The 24,194-nt window shown below is 44.8% G+C and overlaps 1 protein-coding gene across 1 annotated transcript in view; it reads left to right on the forward strand.

Annotated features, from left to right (window-relative positions):
• Positions 1-24,194, forward strand: part of LOC311123593 (constitutive coactivator of PPAR-gamma-like protein 2) — a 30,480-nt gene that overhangs the window by 1,679 nt on the left and 4,607 nt on the right. Inside the window, exon 2 of the mRNA XM_084197830.1 lies at positions 15,993-16,239. Coding sequence (XP_084053956.1) covers positions 15,993-16,239 — 247 coding nt within the window. The remainder of the gene's footprint in view (positions 1-15,992; positions 16,240-24,194) is intronic.

Below are 24,194 nucleotides of genomic sequence, written 5' to 3' on the forward strand. Positions count from 1 at the left end.
TTAGTCATATCGCCATGTTGCAGCGTGTTTACGGAAGACAGAGGCGACCACCTGTGTTAATCAAATCAAATCAAATTGTATTGGTCACATGCGCCGAATACAACAGGTGCAGACATTACAGTGAAATGCTTACTTACAAGCCCTTAACCAACAGTGCATTTATTTTAAACAAAAAAAATTAAACAACAACAAAAAAAGTGTTGAGAAAAAAAAGAGCAGAAGTAAAATAAAGTGACAGTAGGGAGGCTATATATACAGGGGGGGTACCGGTGCAGAGTCAATGTGCGGGGGCACCGGCTAGTTGAGGTAGTTGAGGTAATATGTACATGTGGGTAGAGTTAAAGTGACTATGCATAAATACTTAACAGAGTAGCAGCAGCGTAAAAAGGATGGGGTGGGGGGGCAGTGCAAATTAGCTATCTAGCTAGTTTAGGCAGCCGATAGGAGCTGCCAGATCTGCGCCATCGTCTAGGATTGATGTGCTCTTCCAGTAAAACACTCGTGTCCCCCGTGGAACGCCTCGTGCATAAAGAATCCTCCATTCAGGAATTTAAAGTCGAGCCGACGGGGAAAAATATGTGTACCATCTTAATAAAACACAATTTTTCCACCCCCGTTATTGGATAACTAAGGTTGTTCCGCACAGTGTTCAGAAAATTGTCAGAGAATTGTGTTGGAAAGATATTTGTATTTTCTGCCCCAGACCTCAAGTGGTCTCCTGATGTGATTTAAACATTATTGTGGACTTTAGTTGTTTTTCTGTGATTTAGAGAGTGAAAACCTGTAGAGAAAAAAAGGGGAATTCCTCAACCTGGAAAAACAAAACTGAGAATCTTTCTGGTGGTTTTTGGTGTTATTATGGCAAATAAATGTATTGGCTGCTAAGAATTCTGAGTGGCTGGTAGATTTTTTTTCATCTACACGCTACGATGACGCCGTACTGTATGGCTGCAATCTCTTGACGTGTCTTTACGATGACGCCGTACTGTATGGCTGCAATGTCTTGACGTGTCTTTACGATGGTGCTGTACTGAATGGCTGCAATGTCTTGACATGTCTTTACGATGGTGCTGTACTGAATGGCTGCAATGTCTTGACATGTCTTTACGATGGTGCTGTACTGTATGGCTGCAATGTCTTGACGTGTCTTTACGATGACGCCGTACTGTATGGCTGCAATGTCTTGACGTGTCTTTACGATGACGCCGTACTGTATGGCTGCAATGTCTTGACATGTCTTTACGATGACGCCGTACTGTATGGCTGCAATGTCTTGACATGTCTTTACGATGACGCCGTACTGTATGGCTGCAATGTCTTGACATGTCTTTACGATGACGCCGTACTGTATGGCTGCAATGTCTTGACGTGTCTTTACGATGACGCCGTACTGTATGGCTGCAATGTCTTGACATGTCTTTACGATGACGCCGTACTGTATGGCTGCAATGTCTTGACGTGTCTTTACGATGACGCCGTACTGTATGGCTGCAATGTCTTGACGTGTCTTTACGATGGTGCTGTGCTGAATGGCTGCAATGTGTTGACGTGTCTGTCATGACTCTCTCCTTGGTGAGGATCAAAGGTGGCAGATCAGCTAGGCCAATGGCTGACAGATAGCTAGACCCCACCCCTCTCTCCCACAGGAGAGGAGAAGGGGAATTGGGCCAGTTTATGACTTAACAGCCGGTCATAAATAGTTTGTAGAAAAGGACTCCTTTTTTAAAATTATTTTATTTATTTATTTATTTCACCTTTATTTAACCAGGTAAGCCAGTTGAGAACAAGTTCTCATTTACAACTGCGACCTGGCCAAGATAAAGCAAAGCAGTGCGATAAAAACAACACAGAGTTACATATGGGGTAAAACAAAACGTACAGTCAAAAACACAATAGAAGATCTATATACAGTGTGTGCAAATGTAGCAAGTTATGGAGGTAAGGCAATAAATAGGCTATAGTGCAAAATAATTACAATTAGTATTAACACTGGAATGATAGATGTGCAAGAGATGATGTGCAAATAGAGATACCGGGGTGCAAATTAGCAAAATAAATAACAATATGGGGATGAGGTAGTTGGGTGGGCTAATTTCAGATGGGCTGTGTACAGGTGCAGTGATCGGTAAGGTGCTCTGACAACTGATGCTTAAAGTTAGTGAGGGAGATAAGAGTCTCCAGCTTCAGAGATTTTTGCAATTCGTTCCAGTCATTGCAGCAGCGAACTGGAAGGAATGGCGGCCAAAAGAGGTGTTGGCTTTGGGAATGACCAGTGAGATATACCTGCTTTTGGTCTCTAGGATGGGAAGACTAAGATTTTCTTTGTTCCATAGACTCTTTGCCGTCAACTTTTATGTCAAAAGTGGACATTAGAACATTATTCATGACCTCTGAATGTTTGGAATGGTCATTGGGGATCTAAAGAATAATGTCATATTGTTTATTATTTTGTGATGTTTTTAAAAATTGTATGAATCTGTCAAGTTTCCATCCAATACGTTGTCTATGTGATAAGAAAATGGATGACACTATTTTTAAGATAGGAGTGTGATATTAGGAGTCATAAGAGAGAACATCTAAGCATATCCTTTGCACAGCAACTAGCCACTCCCCACGTGCCATCAGAGATCGTGTCAGCAAGTAGGAACACCCCTTTTACCAAGAGGGCATAAAGGCTTGAAAGACAAATTAACATTAGACCAGGAAGCATGTAGCTGTGGCTACACGGCTTAAAATAGTTAGACCAGAAAACAAGAGAGTGGCGACTACGTTTAGAATGGTTAGAACTTTGAATGAGAATGACCAGCTGTCGTGAAGCGCGAGGTGAACGTTACAAACGGTCGAACCTCTACGGACCAGCTGACGTGAAGCGCGAGGTGAACGTTGACACTACAGACCAGAAAACGTGGGACGGTAGTCCATACGTTTGAAATGGTGAAACGCTCAACCTCTACACGAGGTGAAGAAGCAGATAAACGCACTAGACCTCATCATATCAGTCTGCAGCTGGCATGTAAAGTTGTCTAGAACTTTCACTAAAGACACCAGTTGGGAAGGACCATCCCATCTCAGACAACTGTTGGTACATCTGAAGTATCTATTCTAATGAACACTCCATTCGAAGACAAGCCGAGTCCCATCGGAGTGGAACCAGGACACTCAAACCCTTTTTGTGAAAGTGGTTCAACAGAGAGACGGCGATCAAGGACAGCTACGCGTAAATATGCATTGCATTTCTTTTCCGAAAGAGTGGTGGTTTCCAAATGTAACAACGATAAGTTGAATCTCTTTGTCTCTCCCTTTCACACACTCTCTTGACCCCTCCTTCCCCTAACCAAGCAGTCATGCTGTTGTTTAGTCCAGTCCACTAGGGACCTGTTTTCATTGTATTACGTTAGTAATCAATAACCTATACCGTGTGTGTGTTTATGTATTCTGTGTTAATATTTAGTTAGCTAGTAAATAAATAATTAAGTCAATTTGTGTATTGCTGATTCATCAATAATGTTAGGGTTCTTGCAGATATCAAGGAGTATGCGACGTTCAGAATGAGACTGAGGTAATAATGATTAATCAGTGACTGTTATCGAGAAGTCAAAAGTTTGGACACACCTACTCATTCAAGGGTTTTTCTTTATTTGTACTATTTTCTACATTGTAGAATAATAGTGAAGACATCAAAACTATGAAATAACACATATGGAATCATGTAGTAACCAAAAAAGTGTTAAACAAATCAAAATATATTTGAGATTCTTCAGAGTAGCCACCCTTTGCCTTGATGGCAGCTTTGCACACTCTTTGCACACTCTTGACAAGGCAGGGGTGGTATACAGAAGAGGGCTCTATTTGGTAAAAGACCAAGTCCATATTATGGCAAGAACAGCTCAAAAAAGCAAAGAGAAATGACAGTCCATTACTTTAAGACATAAAGGTCAGTCAATCTGGAAAATGTCAAGAACAAGTTTCTTCAAGTGCAGTCTCAAGAACAATCAAATGCTATGATGAAACTGGCTCTCATGAGGACCGCCACAGGAAAGGAAGACCCAGAGTTACCTCTGCTGCAGAGGATAAGTTCATTAGTTACCAGCCTCAGAAATTGCAGCCCAAATAAATGCTTCAGAGTTCAAGTAACAGACACATCTCAACATCAACATTGTTTTTTTGTTTTTTGTAACTGTTCAGAGGGGACTGTGTGAATCAGGCCTTCATGGTCGAACTGCTGCAAATAAACCACTACTAAAGTACACCAATAAGAAGAAGAGACTTGCTTGGGCCAAGAAACACGAGCAATGGACATTAGACCGGTGGAAATCTGTCCTTTGGTCTGATGAGTCCAAATTTGAGATTTTTGGTTCGAACCGCCGTGTCTTTGTGAGACGCGGTGTGGGTGAACGGATGATCTCTGCATGTGTAGTTCCCACCGTAAAGCATGGAGGAGGAGGTGTTATGGTGTGGGGGTGCTTTGCTGGTGACACTGTCTGTGATTTATTTAGAATTCAAGGCACACATAAACAGCATGGCTACCCCAGCATTCTGCAACGATACACCATCCCATCTGGTTTGGGCTTTGTGGGACTATCATTTGTTTTTCAACACCTCCAGGCTGTGTAAGGGCTATTTTACCAAGAAGGAGAGGGATGGAGTGCTGCATCAGATGACCTGGCCTCCACAATCCCCTGACCTCAACCCAATTGAGATGGTTTGGGATGAGTCGGACCGCAGAGTGAAGGAAAAGCAGCCAACAAGTGCTCAGCATACAGTGGGGGAAAAAAGTATTGTCAGCCACCAATTGTGCAAGTTCTCCCACTTAAAAAGATGAGAGAGGCCTGTCATTTTCATCATAGGTACACGTCAACTATGACAGACAAAATGAGATTTTTTTTTCCAGAAAATCACATTGTAGGATTTTTAATGAATTTATTTGCAAATTATGGTGGAAAATAAGTATTTGGTCAATAACAAAAGTTTCTCAATACTTTGTTATATACCCTTTGTTGGCAATGACACAGGTCAAACGTTTTCTGTAAGTCTTCACAAGGTTTTCACACACTGTTGCTGGTATTTTGGCCCATTCCTCCATGCAGATCTCCTCTAGAGCAGTGATGTTTTGGGGCTGTCGCTGGGCAACACGGACTTTCAACTCCCTCCAAAGATTTTCTATGGGGTTGAGATCTGGAGACTGGCTAGGCCACTCCAGGACCTTGAAATGCTTCTTACGAAGCCACTCCTTCGTTGCCCGGGCGGTGTGTTTGGGATCATTGTCATGCTGAAAGACCCAGCCACGTTTCATCTTCAATGCCCTTGCTGATGGAAGGAGGTTTTCACTCAAAATCTCACAATACATGGCCCCATTAATTCTTTCCTTTACACAGATCAGTCGTCCTTGTCCCTTTGCAGAAAAACAGCCCCAAAGCATGATGTTTCCACCCCCATGCTTCACAGTAGGTATGGTGTTCTTTGGATGCAACTCAGCATTCTTTGTCCTCCAAACACGACGAGTTGAGTTTTTACCAAAAAGTTCTATTTTGGTTTCATCTGACCATATGACATTCTCCCAATCCTCTTCTGGATCATCCAAATGCACTCTAGCAAACTTCAGACGGGCCTGGACATGTACTGGCTTAAGCACGGGGACACGTCTGGCACTGCAGGATTTGAGTCCCTGGCGGCGTAGTGTGTTACTGATGGTAGGCTTTGTTACTTTGGTCCCAGCTCTCTGCAGGTCATTCACTAGGTCCCCCCGTGTGGGATTTTTTTGCTCACCGTTCTTGTGATCATTTTGACCCCACGGGTGAGATCTTGCGTGGAGCCCCAGATCGAGGGAGATTATCAGTGGTCTTGTATGTCTTCCATTTCCTAATAATTGCTCCCACAGTTGATTTCTTCAAACCAAGCTGCTTACCTATTGCAGATTCAGTCTTCCCAGCCTGGTGCAGGTCTACAATTTTGTTTCTGGTGTCCTTTGACAGCTCTTTGGTCTTGGCCATAGTGGAGTTTGGAGTGTGACTGTTTGAGGTTGTGGACAGGTGTCTTTTATACTGATAACAAGTTCAAACAGGTGCCATTAATACAGGTAACGAGTGGAGGACAGAGGAGCCTCTTAAAGAAGAAGTTACAGGTCTGTGAGAGCCAGAAATCTTGCTTGTTTGTAGGTGACCAAAAACTTATTTCCCACCATAATTTGCAAATAAATTCATTAAAAATCCTACAATGTGATTTTCTGGATTTTATTTTCTCAATTTGTCTGTCATAGTTGACGTGTACCTATGATGAAAATTACAGGCCTCTCATCTTTTTAAGTGGGAGAACTTGCACAATTGGTGGCTGACTAAATACTTTTTCCCCCCACTGTATGTGGGAACTCCCTCAAGACTGTTAGAAAAGCATTCCAGGTGAAGCTGGTTGAGAGAATGCCAAGAGTGTGCAAAGCTGTCATCAAGGCAAAGGGTGGCGATTTTAATTTGTTTAACACTTATTTTGATTACCACATGATTCCATATGTGTTATTTCATAGTTTTGATGTCTTCACTATTATTCTACAATGTAAAAAATAGTAAAAATAAAGAAAAACCCTTGAATGAGTAGGTGTGTCCAAACTTTTGACTGGTACTGTATATATCTTCTAAGAGTTTAATTCGGGAGATGGTAACTCTTTAAACAACTTCTTCCGTGGTGCCCCATATTCCTAATGAGTTAATTGTTTAATTATTATTTTAATTGAGTAACAATTAAACATACTTAATTGATGTGAAAAATAAGTCATCATATTAAATAAGTCACGACATGTCTTTGCAATGGTGCAGTGCTGTCTGGCTGCAATGTGTTGACGTGCCATTAGGATGCACCGTATTGTATGGCTGCAATGTGTTGACGTGCCATTAGATGGTGCAGTGCTGTATGGCTGCAATGTGTTGACGTGCCATTAGATGGTGCAGTGCTGTATGGCTGCAATGTGTTGACGTGTCGTTAGATGGTGCAGTGCTGTATGGCTGCAATGTGTTGACGTGCCATTAGATGGTGCAGTGCTGTATGGCTGCAATGTGTTGACGTGTCGTTAGATGGTGCAGTGCTGTATGGCTGCAATGTGTTGACGTGCCATTAGATGGTGCAGTGCTGTATGGCTGCAATGTGTTGACGTGCCATTAGATGGTGCAGTGCTGTATGGCTGCAATGTGTTGATGTGTCATTAGATGGTGCAGTGCTGTATGGCTGCAATGTGTTGACGTGTCATTAGATGGTGCAGTGCTGTATGGCTGCAATGTGTTGACGTGTCGTTAGATGGTGCAGTGCTGTATGGCTGCAATGTGTTGACGTGCCATTAGATGGTGCCGTACTGTATGGCTGCAATGTGTTGACGTGTCATTAGATGGTGCAGTGCTGTATGGCTGCAATGTGTTGACGTGCCATTAGATGGTGCAGTGCTGTATGGCTGCAATGTGTTGACGTGCCATTAGGATGCACCGTATTGTATGGCTGCAGTGTGTTTTAGGCTTGGGCGGTACACAATAGTTTTCAATAAATGTGAATATTCATTGCTACTTTTTAAGTTAATACCTGCAGTCAACTTGTTCAATACGTTAGGAGATAAAACATTTTACGTTCTTCATTATGTAACATTATAAAACTTCCTGTAGTTCCCCGGAACAGATGAGCCAGTTACGTGTTTGTTTGTAAATAAAACTACAGGAGACAGCGGGAGCTGGTGAGTCCATAGCGTTTTGTAACTATCAGCGAGTCTCTGTTACAGCGGGAGCTGGTGAGTCCATAGCGTTTTGTAACTATCAGCGAGTCTCTGTTACAGCGGGAGCTGGTGAGTCCATAGCGTTTTGTAACTATCAGCGAGTCTCTGTTACAGCGGGAGCTGGTGAGTCCATAGCGTTTTGTAACTATCAGAGAGTCTGTTACAGCGGGAGCTGGTGAGTCCATAGCGTTTTGTAACTATCAGCGAGTCTCTGTTACAGCGGGAGCTGGTGAGTCCATAGCGTTTTGTAACTATCAGCGAGTCTCTGTTACAGCGGGAGCTGGTGAGTCCATAGCGTTTTTAAACTATCAGCGAGTCTCTGTTACAGCGGGAGCTGGTGAGTCCATAGCGTTTTGTAACTATCAGCGAGTCTCTGTTACAGCGGGAGCTGGTGAGTCCATAGCGTTTTGTAACTATCAGCGAGTCTCTGTTACAGCGGGAGCTGGTGAGTCCATAGCGTTTTGTAACTATCAGCGAGTCTCTGTTACAGCGGGAGCTGGTGAGTCCATAGCGTTTTGTAACTATCAGCGAGTCTCTGTTACAGCGGGAGCTGGTGAGTCCATAGCGTTTTGTAACTATCAGAGAGTCTCTGTTACAGCGGGAGCTGGTGAGTCCATAGCGTTTTGTAACTATCAGCGAGTCTCTGTTATAGCGGGAGCTGGTGAGTCCATAGCGTTTTGTAACTATCAGAGAGTCTCTGTTACAGCGGGAGCTGGTGCGTCCATAGCGTTTTGTAACTATCAGCGAGTCTGTTACAGCGGGAGCTGGTGAGTCCATAGCGTTTTGTAACTATCAGCGAGTCTCTGTTACAGCGGGAGCTGGTGAGTCCATAGCGTTTTGTAACTATCAGCGAGTCTCTGTTACAGCGGGAGCTGGTGAGTCCATAGCGTTTTGTAACTATCAGAGAGTCTCTGTTACAGCGGGAGCTGGTGAGTCCATAGCGTTTTGTAACTATCAGCGAGTCTCTGTTACAGCGGGAGCTGGTGAGTCCATAGCGTTTTGTAACTATCAGCGAGTCTCTGTTACAGCGGGAGCTGGTGAGTCCATAGCGTTTTGTAACTATCAGCGAGTCTCTGTTACAGCGGGAGCTGGTGAGTCCATAGCGTTTTGTAACTATCAGCGAGTCTGTTACAGCGGGAGCTGGTGAGTCCATAGCGTTTTGTAACTATCAGCGAGTCTCTGTTACAGCGGGAGCTGGTGAGTCCATAGCGTTTTGTAACTATCAGCGAGTCTCTGTTACAGCGGGAGCTGGTGAGTCCATAGCGTTTTGTAACTATCAGCGAGTCTGTTACAGCGGGAGCTGGTGAGTCCGTAGCGTTTTTAAACTATCAGGGAGTCTGTTACAGCGGGAGCTGGTGAGTCCATAGCGTTTTGTAACTATCAGCGAGTCTCTGTTACAGCCGGAGCTGGTGAGTCCATAGCGTTTTGTAACTATCAGCGAGTCTCTGTTACAGCGGGAGCTGGTGAGTCCATAGCGTTTTGTAACTATCAGCGAGTCTGTTACAGCGGGAGCTGGTGAGTCCATAGCGTTTTCTAACTATCAGCGAGTCTCTGTTACAGCGGGAGCTGGTGAGTCCATAGCGTTTTGTAACTATCAGCGAGTCTGTTACAGCGGGAGCTGGTGAGTCCATAGCGTTTTGTAACTATCAGCGAGTCTCTGAGGTGATGACGTTACACTTGCATGCAATTCACTACTAAATGTTTGCCATCAGATATCTTATAATGGCTTTCTGCCAGAAATCCAAGAGCTGTGGATGAGTTATCTGTACAGCTTCCATTTTCCCCCTGTGCTTCCTTTCTGACGAGTTATCTGTACAGCTTCCATTTTCCCCCTGTGCTTCCTTTCTGACGAGTTATCTGTACAGCTTCCATTTTCCCCCTGTGCTTCCTTTCTGACGAGTTATCTGTACAGCTTCCATTTTCCCCCTGTGCTTCGTACTAGTGTTTTTTCTCCTCCGTTCTCCTCCCCTCTGCTCTGTGATCACATGCTGTTCTTCCCCCTCTGTTCTCCTCCCCTCTGCTCTGTGATCACATGCTGCTCTTCCCCCTCTGTTCTCCTCCCCTCTGCTCCGTGTACACATGCTGCTCTTCCCCCTCTGTTCTCCTCCCCTCTGCTCCGTGATCACATGCTGCTCTTCCCCCTCTGTTCTCCTCCCCTCTGCTCTGTGATCACATGCTGCTCTTCCCCCTCTGTTCTCCTCCCCTCTGCTCTGTGATCACATGCTGCTCTTCCCCCTCTGTTCTCCTCCCCTCTGCTCTGTGATCACATGCTGCTCTTCCCCCTCTGTTCTCCTCCCCTCTGCTCTGTGATCACATGCTGCTCTTCCCCCTCTGTTCTCCTCCCCTCTGCTCCGTGTACACATGCTGCTCTTCCCCCTCTGTTCTCCTCCCCTCTGCTCTGTGATCACATGCTGCTCTTCCCCCTCTGTTCTCCTCCCCTCTGCTCCGTGTACACATGCTGCTCTTCCTTCAGAAAAGCCTGCATCACAGCGTTGTTCATTGGCCTTGCCTTGTAAATGTCCACACTACTGAAAATGACAGTAGCTACAAGCTATGCTTGTATGACTTCATGAGCTGGATTTGCTTGTCTTTGCAATTAGTTTGTTCGTTTTCGGTTGTTAGAATTTAGCTATGTGATCTGTCTCTTACTTGTGCTAATGTTGTTAGCATTCTGATAGACGCCCAATGGGCTTAAAAAAATAGCGCCCCTTTATTGTTCTATGCTGGTAATTCTGACCCAGTTTTTGGCCTGTTGAAAGGAAAAGAGGCAGGAGAGGAGGATCCCTGTGAGATTAAGGCAAATGGAAGACTGTCCACTTCTCTCTCTTCTATTGGCCAATGTACAGCCTCTTGATAATAAGATGGATGTGACCGCTGATCGCGGATTTGCTATCAACGGGACTCTCGTAACTGCAATATTCTCTGCTTTTCTAAATGGCTTTTGGACAAGATGATCCCCTCATGGCTATTCAACTCGATGGATTCTCCATTCACCGAGTGGACAGGACATTGGATTCGGGGAACTCGAGAGTGGGAGAGGTATGCCTCTTCATCAACAGCAAATGGTGTGCTGACTGTAGCGCGGTGGAAGTCTCCACCCGTTGTTCCTCCTTCTTGGAATACCTGATGGTCAAATGCCGACACTTCTACCTCCTGAAAGTTTTCCAGTATTATTGTGACTACTGTATATATTCCACCTCAGGACAAGAACAACAAGCTGGCGCTAAACCAACTGTACGAGGCTATAAGCAAGCAGGAAACCCTGCCCCTGGAGGCTGCTTTCCTTGTTCCCGACTTCATCAACACTTCTCCTTCGCCACTAGGGGCGATAAAGACCCACACGCATACAAGGCCCGCCCTCTTCCCCCTTTCAGCAAGTCAGATCATGACTCTTTGCTCCTGTTTCCTGTCTACAAGCAGAAGCTCAAACAGGAAGTACCCGTGATGCGCTCCGTTGAGAATTGGTAATCCGAATCAGAAGCTATGCTACAAGACTGCTTTGCTTGCGCTGACTGGAATATGTTCCGGCACTCCGCCAATAGCATCGACGAGCTAACCACCTCGGTCACCTGCTTCATTAGGAAATGCATTGGCGACGTTGTCCCCACAGTGAAGGTTTGAAATGGAACTGTTAAATTATATGCAATGCATGTAACCTACTTACCATCTCATGGTAACGTGTTTCTTGTGACAGGTCGGCCTGTATTTGCTGCAGCGTAGTCTAGGCCACAGTAATACAAAGGATGCGCGTCTAATTTACTCATCTCCATCTGGCTTTCTCTCTCCTGTTCTATATAGCCAGGACAACAACCTCTCCCTCTATATAGCCAGGACAACAACCTCTCCTGTTCTATATAGCCAGGACAACAACCTCTCCCTCTATATAGCCAGGACAACAACCTCTCCCTCTATATAGCCAGGACAACAACCTCTCCCTCAACATCAGTAACACCAAGGAGCCCATTCTGGTCTACAGGAAACGGGGGGCGAGCACGCCCGATCTTCATCTGCGGGGCTGCAGTGGAGTGGGTCGAGAGCTTCAAGTTGCTCGGTTTCCAAATCACAAAGGACTTAAAAAGGTCCACACGCAAACAGTGGTCAAGACAGCGCCTCTTCCCTCTTCCCCTTTAATAGGTTAAACGGATTTGGGCCCTCAAATCCTCAGTTCTACAGCTGTACCATTGAGAGCATCTTGACTGGCTGCATCACCGCTTGGTACGGCAACAGCACCGCCCTGGATCACATGGCGCTACAGAGGCTGGTGCGGACAGCCCAGTACGTCACTGGGGCTGAGCTCCCTGCCACCCAGGACCTCTATATCAGGCGGTGTGAAAGGAAGGCCTGGAAAATTGTTAAGACTCCAGCCACCCAAGCCATAGACTGTTTTCTCTTCTACCGCACTGCAAGAGGTACCGGTGCATCAAGTCTGACACCAACAGGCTCCTAAACAGCTTCTACCTCCAAGCCATAAGACTGATAAATAGTCCATGTAGCCATCTATCTGCATTGATCCTTCTGTTTTATTTTTGCACTCAATGCACACACACACAAACACACACACACACACTCTATGCACTCTACACACCCACTCATACTTGGGCGATATACCGTATACTGGGGTATTTGGAAAAAGCCACGGGATGGTTTTCAATAATGTCAATACCGTTAACTATTTATTTTGAAGGTTTTTAAAAAATATTAGAAGCTACTTTTTAAGTGAATACCTGCAGTCAACTTGTGCAATATATTAGGAGGTAAAGCAGATTGCGTTCTTAATTTCACCTGTCACATTATTTTACATTATAACGTTTACCGTAGTTCCCCAGAACAGTCGCGCCAGCCACGTTTGTTTGTAACTAGCACAACAGGAGAAAAGTAGCTACACAGAGATCACTGTCTGATGATATGCCTGTCCATGAATTCTCATCTGATTTGGAGAAGTGCATCTGAAGCACGAAATGAGTTTGATGCTGAGCAGGAATTACAATAAGAACCATTTACAAAACGCAGCAAGGTATTTCTTATGCGTTTGTATCTTTTTTTCCTGCGTTAAAAATGAAGAATTCTGCATTAGGGCGACCCCTAAGTTTAACTTGCTATCTACGTAAGTGGCTGAATTAATAAGGTCACAGGGCATCATATTGTGTTAGCTTTCTGCTGTATTTGAGAAGTCGAAGCCCTTTGGATGAGTTATCTGTCCAGCTGCCACTGCAGCTTGATTCCCTTGTTGTTTCTCCTCTCCCTTCTGGGTCCGTCTGCTCCTCCCCCATCTTCTCTGGGCAGAGCAGGCAGGCCCGTTGCCCTAGCGACTCCCAGCCTCCACACAGACACAGTGTGTACACAGTACTGTTCTTCCTTCAGACAAGCATGCGTCAACTTTGTTCATTTGCGTAATATTTCTCGTTCACATTCACTTGTAAATGTCCAAACTCACCAAAAATGACGTTCGGTAGTCCCTACCTATATATGTACAGTGAGGGGAAAAAAGTATTTGATCCCCTGCTGATTTTGAACGTTTGCCCACTGACAAAGAAATGATCAGTCTATCATTTTAATGGTATGTTTATTTGAACAGTGAGTGACAGAATAACAACAACAAAATCCAGAAAAACGCATGTCAAAAATGTTATAAATTGATTTGCATTTTAATAATAATAATAATAAGCCATTTAGCAGACAATGAGGGAAATAAGTATTTGGCCCCTCTCAATCGAAAGATTTCTGGCTCCCAGGTGTCTTTTATACAGGTAACGAGCTGAGATTAGGAGCACACTCTTAAAGGGAGTGCTCCTAATCTCAGCTTGTTACCTGTATAAAATACACCTGTCCACAGAAGCAATCAATCAGATTCCAAACTCTCCACCATGGCCAAGACCAAAGAGCTCTCCAAGGATGTCAGGGACAAGATTGTAGACCTACACAAGGCTGGAATGGGCTACAAAACCATCACCAAGCAGCTTGGTGAGAAGGTGACAACAGTTGGTGCGATTATTCGCAAATGGAAGAAACACAAAATAACTGTCAATCTCCCTCGGCCTGGGGCTCCATGCAAGATCTCACCTTGTGGAGTTGCAATGATCATGAGAACGGTGAGGAATCAGCCCAGAACTACACGGGAGGATCTTGTCAATGATCTCAAGGCAGCTGGGACCATAGTCACCAAGAAAACAATTGGTAACACATTACGCCGTGAAGGACTGAAATCCTGCAGCGCCCGCAAGGTCCCCCTGCTCAAGAAAGCACATATACAGGGCCGTCTGAAGTTTGCCAATGAACATCTGAATGATTCAGAGGAGAACTGGGTGAAAGTGTTGTGGTCAGATGAGACCAAAATCGAGGTCTTTGGCATCAACTCAACTCGCCGTGTTTGGAGGAGGAGGAATGCTGCCTATGACCCCAAGAACACCATCCCCACCGTCAAACATGGAGGTGGAAACATTATGCTTTGGGGGTGTTTTTCTGCTAAGGGGACAGGACAACTTCACCGCATCAAAGGGACGATGGACAGGGCCATGTACCGTCAAATCTTGGGTGAGAACCTCCTTCCCTCAAACAGGGCATTGAAAATGGGTTGTGGATAGGTATTCCAGCATGACAATGACCCAAAACTCACGGCCAAAGCAACAAAGGAGTGGCTCAAGAAGAAGCACATTAAGGTCCTGGAGTGGCCTAGCCAGTCTCCAGACCTTAATCCCATAGAAAATCTGTGGAGGGAGCTGAAGGTTCGAGTTGCCAAACGTCAGCCTCGAAACCTTAATGACTTGTACCTGCAAAGAGGAGTGGGACAAAATCCCTCCTGAGATGTGTGCAAACCTGGTGGCCAATTACAAGAAACGTCTGACCTCTGTGATTGCCAACAAGGGTTTTGCCACCAAGTACTAAGTAATGTTTTGCAGAGGGTCAAATACTTATTTCCCTCATTAAAATGCAAAACATTTTTGACATGCGTTTTTCTGGATTTTTGTTGTTGTTATTCTGTCTCTCACTGTTCAAATAAACCTACCATTAAAATTATAGACTGATCATGTCTTTGTCAGTGGGTAAATGTACAAAATCAGCAGGGGATCAAATACTTTTTTCCCTCACTGTATAACTTCATGAGCCGGATTGCCTGTCTTTGCAATTTGTTTATTTTCAATTGTGCTCGTTAGCATATTTAGCTAGCAGCCTCCATAGAACTTCTCTATTACTTGTGATAATTTTGTTAGTTTTCTGGTAATGCGTTTTTGGCGCACCTTTGTGTACTAAGCCAGTAATACCGTAAATCCTGTTGTGAGAGAAGGACAGTATGATGACATGAAAGTCTGGATACCGCCCAACCCTACTGACACGCCATCACACGTTAGGGTTTCCCCTAGGATCTTTTTCAGCAGTGGGGGGGTGGGGGAGCATTGCTACTAGTGTTAGCGCAATGACATGCTAGCTGTTCCCATAGACTTCTCCAATGACATGCTAGCTGTTCCTATAGACTTCTCCAATGACATGCTAGCTGTTCCCATAGACTTCTCCAATGTCATGCTAGCTGTTTCCATAGACTCCTCCAATGACATGCTAGCTGTTCCCATAGACTTCTCCAATGACATGCTAGCTGTTCCCATAGACTTCTCCAATGACATGCTAGCTGTTTCCATAGACTCCTCCAATGACATGCTAGCTGTTCCCATAGACTTCTCCAATGACATGCTAGCTGTTTCCATAGACTTTTCCAATGTCCCTGTATATAGCTACTGACCCTGGAACTGTCCCTGGATATAGCTACTGACCCTGGAACTGTCCCTGTATATAGCTACTGACCCTGGAACTGTCCCTGGATATAGCTACTGACCCTGGAACTGTCCCTGTATATAGCTACTGACCCTGGAACTGACCCTGTATATAGCTACTGACCCTGGAACTGTATATAGCTACTGACCCTGGAACTGTCCCTGTATATAGCTACTGACCCTGGAACTGTCCCTGTATATAGCTACTGACCCTGGAACTGTCCCTGTATATAGCTACTGACCCTGGAACTGTCCCTGTATATAGCTACTGACCCTGGAACTGTCCCTGTATATAGCTACTGACCCTGGAACTGTCCCTGTATATAGCTACTGACCCTTGAACTGTATATTGATTTTATAGTACTACTGATATTCATTACTGCGTTGTTGGGAAAGAGCAAGAAAGAAAGCCATTTCACTGTACTTGTGCATGTGACAATCTTGAAGCTTGAATGATAATATTCATATTATATTGTATTATTCAGGTTGTTCAGACGTTGGAGGACCACCACCAGGAGGTGCTGTCTCTCTACAGGGACTTTGGTTTCTGCGGCCTGATCGCCCAGGACTCAGAGTTTGCCCTCTGCAACGTGCCCGCCTACTTCTCCTCGCACGCGCTCAAACTGTCCTGGAACGGCAAGAACCTGACCACCCACCAGTACCTGCTCTCTGAAGCTGCCAGACAGCTGGGTCTGAAGACACAACACCTGCCCTGCTTCACTGCTCTGCTGGGTAGGTACCTAATTAACCTAAACGTGAAGCCTGGGGAAGTTCATGGTAGAATAATAGCTAAATAGGGGTGGGAACCCGCTGAAAATCAGTGACTCCTCGCAACACGTTAAACCAATCAAATGCCTTGCTTGGGCAGATCTCCAGAGCTGCTAACTAGATTATTATAGTAGATACGACAGTGCAGGAGGATGGCCAGGAATAGCCGATTTTTAAATCCCCATCAAAATATTCTGATCGATGTATGCTGATTGTGTGTATAGACCACACTTCTGGATGAACACAATTCTGTTTTTCGTCCAGGTTTTCAATTTTTCTGTAATGTTACAAACTAGCATACGGAACAACTCTCTGCAAAATGTGTCCTCCACCGGTCTGTTTCAAGACAGGTGCATGATAATGGTCCATTCTAAACCAAAACAAATTTCACATATATATTATTTAGTATATATAAAGACAAGATTAAATCAGGAATAGTCTGAGTATTAGCCTGTCCCTTGTGAATGAAACCCAGTAAGGCTTAGAAACAGCACATGCCTTTTCTTTTTAGACTTTTGCAAATCATAGTTGCACTCCTCATGTAGCCCAGCTCATAGGTCTATATCTTTTATTTATTTATTTTTTATTTAACCTTTATTTAACCAGGTAAGCCAGTTGAGAACAAGTTCTCATTTACAACTGCGACCTGGCCAAGATAAAGCAAAGCAGTGTGATAAAAACAACAACACAGAGTTACATATGGGGTAAAACAAAACATAAAGTCAAAAAATACAACAGAAAATATATATACAGTGTGTGCAAATGTAGCAAGTTATGGAGGTAAGGCAATAAATAGGCTATAGTGCAAAATAATTACAATTAGTATTAACACTGGAATGATAGATGTGAAAAAGATGATGTGCAAATAGAGATACTGGGGTGCAAAAGAGCAAAATAAATAACAATATAGGGATGAGGTAGTTGGGTGGGCTAATTTCAGATGGGCTGTGTACAGGTGCAGTGATCGGTAAGGTGCTCTGACAACTGATGCTTAAAGTTAGTGAGGGAGATAAGTGTCTCCAGCTTCAGAGATTTTTGCAGTTCGTTCCAGTCATTGGCAGCAGAGAACTGGAAGGAATGGCGGCCAAAGGAGGTGTTGGCTTTGGGGATGACCAGTGAGATATACCTGCTGGAGCGCAGACTACGGGAGGGTGTTGCTATGGTGACCAGTGAGCTAAGATAAGACAGGGATTTGCCTAGCAGTGATTTATAGATGGCCTGGAGCCAGTGGGTTTGGCGACGAATATGTAGTGAGGGCCAGCCAACAAGAGCATACAGGTCACAGTGGTGGGTAGTATATGGGGCTTTGGTGACAAAACGGATGGCACTGTGATAGACTACATCCAATTTGCTGAGTAGAGTGTTGGAGGCTATTTTGTAAATGACATCGCCAAAGTCAAGGATCGGTAGGATAGTCAGTTTTACGAGGGCATGTTTGGCAGCATGAGTGAAGGAGGCTTTGTTGCAAAATAGGAAGCTGATTCTAGATCTAACTTTGGATTGGAGATGCTTAATGTGAGTCTGGAAGGAGAGTTTACAGTCTAACCAGACACTTAGGTATTTGTAGTTGTCCACATACTCTAGGTCAGACCCGTCGAGAGTGGTGATTCTAGTCGGGTGGGCGGGTGCAAGCAGCGTTCAGTTGAAGAGCATGCATTTAGTTTTACTAGCGTTTAAGAGCAGTTGGAGGCCACGGAAGGAGTGTTGTATGGCATTGAAGCTCGTTTGGAGGTTTGTTAACACAGTGTCCAATGAAGGGCCAGATGTATAAAAAATGGTGTCGTCCGCATTGAGGTGGATCCGAGAGTCACCAGCAGCAAGAGCAACATCATTGATATACACAGAGAATAGAGTCGGGCCGAGAATTGAACCCTGTGGCACCCCCATAGAGACGGCCAGAGGTCCAGACAACAGGCCCTGCGATTTGACACATTGAACTCTATCTGAGAAGTAGTTGGTGAACCAGGTGAGGCAGTCATTTGAGAAACCAAGGCTATTTAGTCTGCCAAGAAGAATGCGGTGGTTGACAGAGTCGAAAGCCTTGGCCAGGTCGATGAAGACGGCTGCACAGTACTGTCTATTATCAATCGCGGTTATAATATCGTTTAGGACCTTGAGCGTGGCTGAAGTGCACCCGTGACCAGCTGGGAAACCGGATTGCATAGCGGAGAATGTACGGTGGGATTCGAAATGGTCGGTGATCTGTTTGTTAACTTGGCTTTCAAAAACTTTCGAAAGGCAGGGCAGGATGGATATAGGTCTGTAACCGTTTGGATCTAGAGTGTCACCCCCTTTGAAGAGGGGGATGACCGCGGCAGCTTTCCATTCTCTGGGGATCTCAGACGTTACGAAAGAGAGGTTGAACAGCCTAGTAATAGGGGTTGTGACAATTTCGGGCAGCTAATTTTAGAAAGAAAGGGTCCAGATTGTCTAGCCCAGATGATTTGTAGGGGTCCAGATTTTGCAGCTCTTTCAGAACATCAGCTGTCTGAATTTGTGTGAAGGAGAAGCGGGGGGGGGGCATGGGCAAGTTGCAGCGGAGGGCGCAGAGCTGGTGGCCGGGGTAGGGGTAGCCAGGTGGAAAGCATGGCCAGCCGTAGCAAAATGCTTGTAGAAATTCTCTATTATTGTAGATTTATCGGTGGTGACAGTGTTTCCTAGCCACAGTGCAGTGGGCAACTGGGAGGAAGTACTCTTATTCTCCATGGACTTTAGTGTCCCAAAACATTTTGGAGTTAGTGTTACAGGATGCAAATTTCTGTTTGAAAAAGCTAGCCTTTGCTTTCCTAACTGCTTGTGTATATTGGTTCCTGACTTCCCTGAAAAGTTGCATATCGCGGGGGCTGTTCGATGCTAATGCAGTACGCCACAGGATGTTTTTGTGCTGGTCAAGGGCAGTCAAGTCTGAGGAGAACCAGGGGCTATATCTGTTCTTAGTTCTGTATTTTTTGAATGGGGCATGCTTATTTAAGATTGAGAGGAAAGCACTTTTAAAGAACAACCAGGCATCCTTTACTGACGGAATGAGGTCAATATCCATCCAGGATACCCGGGCCAGGTCAATTAGAAAGGCCTCCTCGCTAAAGTGTTTTAGGGAGCGTTTGACAGTGATAAGGGGTGGTCGTTTGATCGCGGACCCATTACGGACGCAGGCAATAAGGCAGTGATCGCTGAGATCCTGGTTGAAGACAGCGGAGGTGTATTTAGAGGGTAAATTTGTCAGGATGATATCTGTGAGGGTGCCCATGTTTACAGATTTTGGGTTGTACCTGGTAGGGTTGTTGATAATTTGTGTGAGATTGAGGGCATTTAGTTTAGATTGTAGGATGGCCAGGGTGTTAAGCATATCCCAGTTTAGGTCACCAAGCAGTACGAACTCTGAGGATAGATGGGGCGCAATCAATTCACATATGGTGTCCAGGGCACATCTGGGGGCTGAGGGGGGTCTGTAGCAAGCGGCAACAGTGAGAGACTTATTTCTGGAAAGGTGGATTTTTAGAAGTAGAAGCTCAAACTGTTTGGGCACAGACCTGGATAGTATGATAGAGCTCTGCAGGCTATCTCTACAGTAGATTGTAACCCCACCCCCTTTGGCAGTTCTATCTAGATGGAAAATGTTGTAGTTGGGGATGGACATTTCTGAATTTTTGGTGGCCTTCCTAAGCCAGGATTCAGACACTGCTAGAACATCAGGGTTGGCGGAGTGTGCTAACCCAGTGAATAACTAACATTTAGGAAGGAGGCTTCTGATGTTAACGTGCAGAAAACCAAGACTTTTACGGTTACAGAAGTCAACAAATGATAACGCCTGGGGAGCAGGAGTGATACTGGGGGCTACAGGGCCTGGGTTAACCTCTACATCACCAGAGGAACAGAGGAGGAGTAGAATAAGGATACGGCTAAAGGCTTTAAGTACTGGTCTTCTAGTGCGTTGGGTACATAGAATAAAGGGGGCAGATTTCCGGGCGTTGTAGAATAGATTCAGGGCATTATGTACAGACAAGGATATGGAAGGATATGAGTACAGTGGAGGTAAACCTAAGCGTTGGGTAACGATGAAAGAGAGAGCATCACTGGAGGCACCGATTGAGTCGGTGTCTGCGTGTATGGGGGTTGGGATAAAGGAGCTATCTAAGGCAGGTTGAGCGAGACTGGGGGATCTACAGTGAAATAGTACAATAAGAAATAACTGAAACAGCAATAAGCAAGGCATATTGACATGGGAGAGAGGCATAAAGCAATCACAGGTGTTATTTGAGAGCTAAGACAACAGCTGGTAATGGTGACACAGTTTGGGCTGAAGCTAAACATAAACAGGATGCGGTACCGTATAAAGGAACAGTCCAGCAGGCATCAGCTGCATAGCTGAGTTATCATAAGGTCCGGTGAACAGCAATAGTTCGGAGGTAGTTCGGACACTGGCGAGCAAGAGGCCGGGCCTAGCAGATGGATCTTCGTGGTCGACGTCGTAACGGGAAGCCTGTTGAAACCAATATGTTTTGATAAGGTTTGTATCACAACTAAAGTGACCAAATAACTTCTTAAAATTAAGCACATTAATTCGCTTTACAACGGGTGTAGAGCTTGACTGGCTCAAGTGTTCACCAAATTGAAAATGGGGATTGGCCAACACAGATAGAAGGAATGGATATGCCTTCAGAGAAGGATGCCCAAACCCAATGGGAAGACCCATCTCTAAGTGATCACAACTACAGCTCAGGTGATCATGTAAAGCCCACTACCTGTGCGGAAGCACTCTGTCGACTGCATACAGGCTTGTCTCTTGCTGCCTTTTCTACCCCGGCGGAACATCTTCTACCCCTCTACAAAGGCAGCTTTCAGTTAGACCTGACAGACCAACTCCTGATGACACCGATGAAGCTGAAGCTTAACTTGCTGCAGCAGCACTTAGCATAAAGGTTTGGTGTTTCCCAGAGTTTTGTCAGTCTAGTGATTTAGTTATTGGATTGACATGATGGAAGAGAATCTGAGGGAGTACATTCCATGGCTGCCAAGGGAGACCATCCGTGCTACAATGCCACAATGTTTTGAGGACCACTACCCAGGAACAACTTGCATTATTGACTGCTCAGAAACTGCTTTACAGAAATGCAAGAATCTGGATTCAAGGGGGAGTCATTCAGCCATTACTGCTCCCAGAACACCATCAAGTACCTGGTGGCCAGTGATGTTCATCTCTTCAGCATATGGAGGTAGATGTAGCAACAAATATATAACATCAGATTCTGGGTTACTGGAGTACCTCTGTCCTGGTGATGAGGTCATGGCTGACCGGGGCTTCACAATCCATGATCTGCTACACGAGAGGTCAAATTAACAATTCCAGCCTTCACAAAAAGAGGCGCACATCTGTCAGAGGAGGACAACACATGTACAAGACGGATAGCTAACGTGAGGGTTCATGTGGAACGCGTCATTCAAAGGCTCAAGTGGTTTAGAATCATCTCACAGACAGTGCCAATCAACATCTAAAATGGACAAAAGACTTTGAATCTGTGCTGCCCTGTGTAACCTGCGTGGTGATATCATTCATGAAGATGCTGAATGAACTGACCAGTCAAATGCCATTCACAGGGTCGATTTACCAATATGAGTTAAATATCTGTCAATTTACGTAAAATACATTTCAATTCATTCTATAACAACTCGACTAAATTATTTGTTTTACATACTCCTTAATATTAATGAAAAACAAAGCCATAAAAACAATTTCCACAATACTGTGACTGTTGATGATTTAAGTAAGGCTTTTTAATTGAAAAACAATTTGTTAATAGTAGCTGCAAACAGGAGAGACATCTGACTACATACACTACCAGTCAAAAGTTTGGACACCTACTCATTCAATGGTTTTTCTTTATTTTTACTATTTTCTACATTGTAGAATAATAGTGAAGACATCCAAACTATGAAATAACACATATGGAATCATGTAGTAACCAAAAAAATGTTAAACAAATCAAAATATGTTATTTGAGATTCTTCAAGTAGCCACCCTTTGCCTTGATGACAGCTTTGCACACTCTTGGCATTCTCTCAACCAGCTTCATGAGGTAGTCACCTGGAATGTTTTCAATTAACAGGTGTGCATTCTTATAAGTTAATTTGTGGAATTTCTTTCCTTCTTAATGAGTTTCAGCCAATCAGTTGTGTTGTGACAAGGTAAGGGGGGGTATACAGAAGATTGCCCTATTTGGTAAAAGAGAAAGCCCCATTTGAAATCACTTATAATTTGTGTTGCCACCCTAGGGTCATGATCTACTCATAAAGCATTTTTAGAACTTTAATTATTCAAAAACATAAAATACAGTCATACCATCAAAAAGTGTTAAAAATATTGTGATGTGATATTCAGCCCTAACAGACCCATAGAAGGTCAGAAGGGGGGGCAGAAACGATACTCACACACTAGGCGATATGGCCGAAAAATCTGATCTAGATTTTTTTTTAACTTATGGGTGATTCATGATATATATATATATATATATATATATATATATATATATATATATATATATATATATATATATATATATATATATATATATATATATATATATATATATATATATACACTGCTCAAAAAAATAAAGGGAACACTTAAACAACACAATGTAACTCCAAGTCAATCACACTTCTGTGAAATCAAACTGTCCACTTAGGAAGCAACACTGATTGACAATAAATGTCACATGCTGTTGTGCAAATGGAATAGACAACAGGTGGAAATTATAGGCAATTAGCAAGACACCCCCAATAAAGGACTGGTTCTGCAGGTGGTGACCACAGACCACTTCTCAGTTCCTATGCTTCCTGGCTGATGTTTTGGTCACTTTTGAATGCTGGCGGTGCTTTCACTCTAGTGGTAGCATGAGACGGAGTCTACAACCCACACAAGTGGCTCAGGTAGTGCAGCTCATCCAGGATGGCACATCAATGCGAGCTATGGAAAGAAGGTTTGCTGTGTCTGTCAGCGTAGTGTCCAGAGCATGGAGGCGCTACCAGGAGACAGGCCAGTACATCAGGAGACGTGGAGGAGGCCGTAGGAGGGCAACAACCCAGCAGCAGGACTGCAACCTCCGCCTTTGTGCAAGGAGGAGCAGGAGGAGCACTGCCAGAGCCCTGCAAAATGACCTCCAGCAGGCCACAAATGTGCATGTCTGCTCAAACGGTCAGAAACAGACTCCATGAGGGTGGTATGAGGGCCCGACGTCCACAGGTGGGGGTTGTGCTTACAGCCCAACACCGTGCAGGACGTTTGGCATTTGCCAGAGAACACCAAGATTGGCAGATTCACCACTGGCGCCCTGTGACCTTCACAGATGAAAGCAGGTTCACACTGAGCACATGTGACAGACGTGACAGAGTCTAGAGACGCCATGGAGAACGTTCTGCTGCCTGCAACATCCTCCAGCATGACCGGTAAGGCGGTGGGTCAGTCATGGTGTGGGGTGGCATTTCATTGGGGGGCTGCACAGCCCTCCATGTGCTCGCCAGAGGTAGCCTGACTGCCATTAGGTACCGAGATGAGATCCTCAGACCTCTTGTGAGACCATATGCTGGTGCGGTTGGCCCTGGGTTCCTCCTAATGCAAGACAATGCTAGACCTCATGTGGCTGGAGTGTGTCAGCAGTTCCTGCAAGAGGAAGGCATTGATGCTATGGACTGGCCCACCCGTTCCCCAGACCTGAATCCAATTGAGCACATCTGGGACATCATGTCTCGCTCCATCCACCAACGCCACGTTGCACCACAGACTGTCCAGGAGTTGGCGGATGCTTTAGTCCAGGTCTGGGAGGAGATCCCTCAGGAGACCATCCGCCACCTCATCAGGAGCATGCCCAGGCGTTGTAGGGAGGTCATACAGGCACGTGGAGGCCACACACACTACTGAGCCT

Source organism: Coregonus lavaretus (assembly GCF_964263955.1).
Source record: "Coregonus lavaretus genome assembly, contig: HAP1_SCAFFOLD_468, whole genome shotgun sequence".
NCBI classification, from domain to species: domain Eukaryota; kingdom Metazoa; phylum Chordata; class Actinopteri; order Salmoniformes; family Salmonidae; genus Coregonus; species Coregonus lavaretus.